General features: G+C 56.1%; 1 protein-coding gene across 1 annotated transcript; it reads left to right on the top strand.

Annotated features, from left to right (window-relative positions):
• Positions 1-3,338: 3,338 nt before the first annotated feature.
• Positions 3,339-7,393, top strand: GSX2 (GS homeobox 2). Its single transcript, XM_084860314.1, has 2 exons — positions 3,339-3,879; positions 7,047-7,393. The coding sequence occupies exons 1-2, from the start codon at positions 3,339-3,341 to the stop codon at positions 7,391-7,393; spliced, it is 888 nt and encodes a 295-aa protein (XP_084716440.1).
• The last annotated feature ends 294 nt before the right edge of the window (positions 7,394-7,687 follow it).

Here is a 7,687-nt window from a genome sequence, read left to right as displayed (position 1 = left end):
CTTTCTTTCGGAAAGCCCTTAGAACCAACTCTGCGAAGAGGCACGAATTACTCTTACACCCCAATCCTAAATACCTTTAGTCTGGAGAAAGGTTGAAATCCTAAGCACAGTTACCATGGAGGAAGTCCAGTTGAACTTGGGAAGCATTCTGAGGTTCCAGTCCGACGCAGCTTCCCTGGGACTTACTTCAAAGCAAACATGAAGCGGATCAGGCTGTTTGGACTGCACTGCCTGCAGGGCACTTCTGATTCAGTGGGGCTAAAGGCGCATCCCTATGCATGTTTAGCCAAAAAAGCCCTAAAACTCCCAGCATTCCCCAGCCAACGCTGGGAGTTGCAGGACTTTTTTCTGTCTAAACATGGACAGGATTGAGCCCTTAATCTTCAAAGAAGCAGGCTTTGGCTGCAATCCTATACCTACTTTCATGGGAATAAGCTCCACTGATTTCAATGAGACTTACTTCTGAGTAGACATGTATAAGATTGTGCCGTTGGATGGCAATCCTATACACACTTGCCTAAGTTCCATTGAACTTCTGAGTAGATACATATGTAGGATTGCGTGGTTAGGCTGCAATGCTAGGCACAAACGTTCAACACAGTCAGACTTATTTCTGAATAAATATGCATAGGATCACTGCAAGTATGTCTTACTCTTCCAACTTGTACACCAGGGATGCTGAACGTGTGGCCCTCCAGAAGTTGTTGGACTGAAACTCCCATGATCCCTCCGCATTGGCTATGCTGTCTAGGGCGGATGGGAGCTGTGCAGTCCAACAACATCTGGAGGGCTACCTGTTCCCCACTCCTGCTATACACTTATGCAAATTGTTTACTAAGGAAAAGTAAATCCCAGTGAATGCAAGGGCACTTACTCGCTCGAAGTAAATGTGCTGCCGATTGCAGCAACCTGTCTTGGGCTTCGGGCCCCGCTAAGGATTTCCAAAGAATTTCGAGCAAATAGGTTTATAGGAGCTGGGTTAGGGTGCAAGCCACTCAAATCAATGTGGATTTTGTCTTCAACTAGACATGGAATGTACGTAATGCAGGACACCAACTTCTTAATTTTTTTTAATGCACTTCAAATAGGAAACAGACGATTCCGTGCTAGGGATAAGAAGCCTTTTCTCCAAGACACACAAAAAGCAAAAGCAAACCGTGTTGGCCATAAGAAAAAATCCGAAGTCAATACAGGGTATATCCCTTCATTAGGCCAACTCAAAGCTGATTTGACAAATTTGCCAGCTTTCGAGACCTCCAGATCCCTTCATCAGGCGAGATGTTACAAAAAGCAGGTGTGGGCAGGGATTTGAGTTGGCCTAATAAAGGTATTACACTATATGGATTTCGGAAGTTTTCTTCAATAGATTACTACTTCAAATTACAATTTCCTTTTCCTGTTAACTCCATTGCTCTCTTCTCAAAGTCCCATAAATAACTGTGCTATCATATGCATACTTCCTCGGGAGCAAATCCTACTGTTTAGTGGGGCTTACTCTCTACTAGTAAATATGTTGAGGAGTGCAGCCTAATGATAACCAATCGCCCCGATCTTCCAGAAGACATTGTATACATGTTTGCTCGGTTTTATATGTGCTTACTCGAATGTATATCTTACTTAATTCAATGGAACTCACCCAGTCCCGAATAAATGGGTATAGGATGGCAGCCTTACCCCGGAATGAATTGCAATGAAATCAAGGGGACTTACTGCCAACTGGAGTGTTTAGGATTGAAGTGGTGGACAGATTGGAAGTAAATTCAGCCGACGCTAAAGGGAGGAAGGGAAGCACACACGGAAAACGATGGCGATGGTTAAGGCTTTCCTTTATTTATTATTGCAAAATGAGTGGTCGAAATGCTAAAAGGAACTTCATAGTCAGATGCAGGAAACGGGTAACTCTGAAGCGTGATGAAGTTTCATTAGAGCGGGCAGTAAAGGGTTGCCCAGACATTTCCACGGTATGTGGTATGTTGTGCCCATCGGCAACGGCAAAGTTGCGAAGATCTTGGCCTGAATGCGCAGGCCCGATCCTATGAGGTTTACTCGGAAGTAAGTCCCACCAAGTTCGAAAGGGCTTACCTCCAAGTGAGCATGGATAAGAAGACCGAAGCCTTAAAGCAGGCCAAGGGACCCCGTGGCTGTTAGACTACTAACCCCGTTATCCCTCACTATTAGTCAGGGTGGCTAGGGCTGATGGGAGTTGGAGTCCAACGACATCTGGAGGTTCCCCAGCCCTACCTTGATGGGACACACTTTCCAACGCTACTGTGTGAACATCAAAACGGCTGCACCCTTATTCACACGTACCTGTCATTGAAGTCGGTGGGACGCGCTGCAAACCAAAGGCGCGGAGAACTGGAGAGGAGAAGTATGCAGGAGCTAAGCTGGAAGTTAAACACCCTGGAAACGCCAGCGGGGGTTTCTGTCTACCAGGCATCCCTCCCCTCCCATGGCACTGGGCAGCGAGGTGAGATTCGGTGGGTCACCCCAGAGTAAGACGCGTGAATTAGCTTGGACCCGCGGTAGGCTTATATCAGCTTTCCCCAACCTGGTGCCCTCCAGGTGTCTTGGACTTCAACACCCATCAGCCCCCAGGCAGCAGGTCAGGAAAGCTGCAGTCCAAAAGATCAGGAGTGCACCACCGGGTTGGGGAAGCCCTGCTGGAGGAGGAGAAAAGCTGGGAGGCGGCGAGGCTAAAAGGCAACAGCACCCAAGCAGAAGGGAGGACGAATCGAGAGAGAGGATGGACAGCGGCGCAAGCCTGGATGGCGACGGCCGGCGGGGAAAAGGAAAGTTTGGGCCCACCGAGGCGCAGCGTCGGTCTGAGAAGAGAACAGGCTGCTTGCGCCCGGGTGCGGGTGGGGGAGGAGAGAGGCGGCTGCTCGGGGTCCCGGTGCAACGAACGAGGCTCAGCCTCTGGCCCGGAGCTCCCCTCCCTCCCTCCCTCCCTCCCGTTTTGTTTCAGCCCAGGAGGTGGGGGTGAGGGAGGGGATCCTCCGAATCAGAAGCCCGAGCAGCCGGAGATGCGCGTCTCCTGCCAGGCATCACGTGCTAAAGAGTTGCTATAAATCCCCACACCCGCAGTAGGCGGGGGTGCGGGGGGGGATCCAGGGGAGGTCTAGAGAAAAGGGAAAGTGGCGGTGGGGGGAGATTGGCTCTTTCAAGACCAGCCCTCTCCGGAGCCCCCCTTTGTTCGCCTCCCAGACATAAGCGCCTTCCGGGCTCGCCCAAGGGGCTTTGGCGGAGGCAAGTTGGCCCCGCAGGACTGGCCGGGAGAGAGCGAGGAGCGCCAGATCCCGGCGACAGCGCGCCCGCCCCTCCCTCCCCCTCCGGCCATGTCGCGCTCCTTCTATGTGGACTCGCTCATCGTCAAGGACTCGGCGCGGCCGGCGGCGCCCTCGCGGCCGGAGCACCCGCCCCCCCCGCCCCCCGGGCAGCAGGACTTCCTCATCCCGCTGGGCGTGCCGGCGTCGCCCCTGGTGCTGTCGGTGGCCGGCGGGCCCGCCTGCCCGGCCGCGCGCAAGAGCGGCGCCTTCTGCGTCTGCCCGCTCTGTGTCACCTCGCACCTGCACGCCGCCTCGGCCCGCGCCGGAGCCGCCGGGGGAGGCGCCGCCGCCGCCGCCATCCCGCTGCTCAAGGGCCACTTCCCCCCCGCGGGGGCCGCCGGCGGGGGGGCCGCGGGAGAGGCCCCATTCTGCCCCCGGATGAGCCACCACGCCCCGCCGCAGCCCGCCCCGCAGCAGCAGCAGCAGCAGCACGGCTCGGTGGCTTCCGCGGCGGCGGCGGCGGCCGCTCACGCCCTGGGCCACCCACCTGTCTGCACGGCGGCCGCCTACAGCATGAGCGACCCCCGGCGATTCCACTGCCTCGGCATGGGTAGGAGCCTCCGCCTTTCCGCCTGGGCAAGCGGCCGATCCGGGGGGCGGGGGCGGGGGCGGGGGGGCCGTCAGGGAGAGGCAGGCGGGCGGGCAGGCGGGCGGGCAGGTTCTCCGGGTCCAAGCGGTCTTTCGCCAAGCACTCGTCTCTGGAGCGACACCCCCCCCCCCAACCCGATTCACACCGCCTCGGTCCCAAAAGTCAAACCATTCGAGTGGAAGACGAAGCCCGCCGGCCGGCCGGCCGCCCTTAGGGTCGCACCGTCGCGATCCCCAAGCGGACGGGTCGCCCTCTCGCAGAGACAGGCCACTCCGGAAGAATCCGAGATTGACTCCGGCGGGGTGATGCCATCGCCCGTTCGGCTGCGGTCCTCCTCCAACCCACTCACTTCTCGGCCCACTGGCTCCGCCGATGGCCACCCAAAAGGAATTTGCTCCCCTCGTTCCTCCAGAAAGGCCCCATGGACTTCCTAAAAGAGTCCTCAACTCCTTCGCCTCCGTCGTGGTCCCACCGGGCGCAGCGGCTTCCTAAGGAGCCCCATGGACTCCACTGCGACCCTAAGAGCTTTGAGCCGGGTCACCAACTGCCCACCCCCGCCGCCCCCGAAGTGCGAGGGCTGGCAAGACAGCAACGGCGGGGTTATTTAGTGAGGCTCCTCTGCCCTTTCCCTCTTCCTCCAGGCGGAGGCGAGAAGCCGTGGAAAGTGGGCGAGTGGGATCTGGAGAGCTGGCGGGTGGCGGGGTGAATTCTCGGTGCTCCCTGCCGGCTGCAGCGCCCCTTTGCCCCTGTCCGAGCAGCAGCTTTGACGTGAGTGAGCAGGGGATCTTGGGCAAAGCCGTTCGAGGCTTGTCGAACGAGCCGGGGCGTCTTACTGGGGTTTCACTCGTCAGGAATGGGGGCTGTATCGCCTTCCAGACGGTGCTGGACTGCAGCTTCCATCATTCCTCACTATTGGCTGTTCGGGCTAGGGCTGATGGGAGGCGCAGTCCAACAATATCTGGACGTCCCCACGTTCCCCTCCCCAGAACTGGCAGTTAAGGCTGGTAATCGGAAAGGAGCTGGCGAAAATGGGGCTCCCCAGGGAACAGGGGCAGGGAACAGAGAAGTGAGCAGAGGGTGTGTCCTGGGCTCTGAGTGGAGCAGATCGTGTCTGTCACCTAAGGTGCTTCTCTACTTCTGAGTATAGCGGCACTCCCCACTCACTCCAGCACTCGCGAGTAGTCCCATTAACTTCAGTGGGACGTATCCGTGGCTTGAGGACCCCAGTCTTGAGTCCAGGCCAGGCTGCATTCCATTCCATTCCATTCCATTCCATGAGACGCGCTTCTCTGGAGGTCTGGGGGTTGCAAGCTCAGAATAGACTCCGTGGTGACTACTCTGAGTCTTGAAGTCAGCTTTCCAAGGATTGGCCTCAGCGTTCCGGAGTCACCTCAGTCTAGACCTGCCATCAGCCGCACTGAAACGAGCCAGTAGCTTGCTTGAGTAGCTACTGAATACTCCTGGGTATTCTGTGGCCGTAAACCAAGGTCAACGAGATTGCTTTGAGGTTCTCGGTTTAGGTAGCTGAAATCAGAGCTGGTCTCATTGCAATCCACATAGATACTCCGGATTAACTCGGGCATATAGACCGGCAGTTCAAAACGGCTCGCTCAAGCCGGAGTTCTCACGCAGAAAAATGAGTGAACAGTTTGGAGGTCTCCGTCTGCCCGTACCTTCTCCTCGGAGCAGTCACTGTGACTTGAGTGAGACAGCTTCTCGCGGGCGTTGAGGTCTGTAGTAGCCTAGCAGGATGGCCCCATAAACGAAGTTCCCCTTCTCGGAAAGGGGAGAGGAACTGCTGTGGGGTGAGAGTGCCATGGCTGGTTTCCATCTGGCTTGCCTTGAAAACTCTGCGACCTGGTCTGGTGAAGTAGGAGGAGGTTCTTCTCTCCCAAAGCTAAGCCGAGACTAACTGGCCAGGAAGCGCTGCTTATTAAAAAGAAAAAAACAGAAAAGAAGGTGAAACCAGAGCTCTGCGTTCTGCACTATGCAGCGATTTTTTTAAAAATTGCCTTGGAAAAGATCAGCCTTCCCCAACTTGGTGTCCTCCAGGTCTCATCAGCCCCAGCCAACATGGCCAGCTGTCGGGGATGATGGGGGTCGGAGTCCAGGATATCTGGGGCACACCAGGTTAGGGAAAGGTGGAGCAGATTCGTATTGATTACCACTAAGTAGCTCCAACTAGTCCCATCACTCTCAGGGAGGGTCAGGAAGGGAGGGCCTCTACGCCAGAGGCGCGTCTTTCAGGCAGCCTTTAAGCCTTGACATCTCTCTTTTGCGTCATATGTGACCTATCGGACCTATTGAGTCATATATGACCAGTCGTGGAGGGTGCAGGCTTTGGTGCTTCAGAGAAGTCTTCATCGGGCAGAACTTTGAAATGGCCACTGTAGGAAGCGAGATGCTGGACTTTAGGGACCTTCGGTCTGATCCAGCGGGACTCTTCGTATGTCTCTTGTGCGGTCAAGCCATTTCTTCGCAGCCGAGATTAGTTCTGCACCCATAGCGCAGTGCTTCCTTTCCCAAAAGCTCTGATGCAAACGAGGCGCTCGGGGAGCCAGACTTCTTGCCCTGGAGGCGCTGCCCCGAGTAGACAGGATATTGGGGCCGGTGAGGGGGAACTCTGCACATGGTTTTTGAGCGCTGCTTATTATTCTAGGGCTTGGCTTGGGTGTTGCAAACAGACTCCAGGGCTGAGCCCGAGCATCTGTTTAGACCACCTGATGCCCTCTAGATGTTTTGGACTACAGGTCCCATCACATCCCCCACTACTGGTCATGCTGCTGGGACTGATGGGTGTTGTAGTCCGGAATATCTGGTGGGGCCCAGCAGTGGAAGCTAGTGGCTCCGATTTCGGTGGGGCTGTAAATCCATTCTAGGTTCCAGTCAGAACCAGCCAGAACTCTAAAGAAGCTATCCAAGGTGCTGAACCCTACCCCCAAGATAGGTTCAGAGCGTTGGATAGCTCCTTTAGAGTTCTGGCTGGTTCTGACTGGAACCCAGAATGGATTTTCAGCCCCACCGAAATCGGAGCCACCAGCCTCCACTGGGCCCATGCCTAGCCGTGGTGTAAGCCTCGCTTTTTCTGGGTTTTTAACCGAGGCTGCTTCGATATCTCCCCGCTCCAGGAGGCCCCGACGGCGCCGGCCCGTTGCAGAACGGCAAGCGGATGCGCACGGCCTTCACCAGCACGCAGCTGCTGGAGCTGGAGCGCGAGTTCTCCTCCAACATGTACCTGTCCCGGCTGCGGCGGATCGAGATCGCCACGTACCTCAACTTGTCCGAGAAGCAGGTGAAGATCTGGTTCCAGAACCGGAGGGTGAAGCACAAGAAGGAAGGCAAAGGCACCCAGAGGAACACACACGGCGGCTGCAGCTGCACCAGCGGCAACCCGGGACGTTTCCCCAGGTCAGAGGACGAAGAGTCGCTCTCGCCGGCCTCGGCTAACGAAGACAAAGAGGTCTCCCCGTTATGAAAAGGCCCCTCTTGGCCTCGGGTTGCTCTTCTCGCCGGAAGATCCCAGGCAGAGCCTGTCTTGACTTGAGCCTGCGGGGAAAGAGGAAAGACGCGGAGGGGAAAAGACTGTGAAGGGCTCTGTCCACAGGGCTGGGCTACTGCTAGATTCGGTGGAATATAAATCAAAGTTCAGATAAAATGCAGTGGAGACTGGCGGCTCCGATTTCGGTGGGGCTGTAATTCCATTCTGGGTTTCAGTCAGAACCAGCCAAAACTCTCAAGAAACTATCCAAGGTGCTGAACCCATTTTGGG

Source organism: Heloderma suspectum, chromosome 5 (assembly GCF_057233095.1).
Source record: "Heloderma suspectum isolate Gila_16-S chromosome 5, 16-S_ref, whole genome shotgun sequence".
In the NCBI taxonomy this organism is placed as follows: domain Eukaryota; kingdom Metazoa; phylum Chordata; class Lepidosauria; order Squamata; family Helodermatidae; genus Heloderma; species Heloderma suspectum.
The sequence above is the reverse complement of the archived record's forward strand: the minus strand, read 5'-3'. Positions and strand labels throughout refer to the sequence as shown.

What these genes read in the sequence shown, in the direction of transcription:
- GSX2 (XM_084860314.1), top strand. Translation starts at nt 3,339, where the DNA reads ATGTCGCGCTCCTTCTATGTGGACTCGCTCATCGTCAAGGACTCGGCG. An exon ending in ATTCCACTGCCTCGGCATGG is followed by an intron (nt 3,880 to 7,046) that starts GTAGGAGCCTCC and finishes TCCCCGCTCCAG; the next exon opens with GAGGCCCCGACGGCGCCGGC.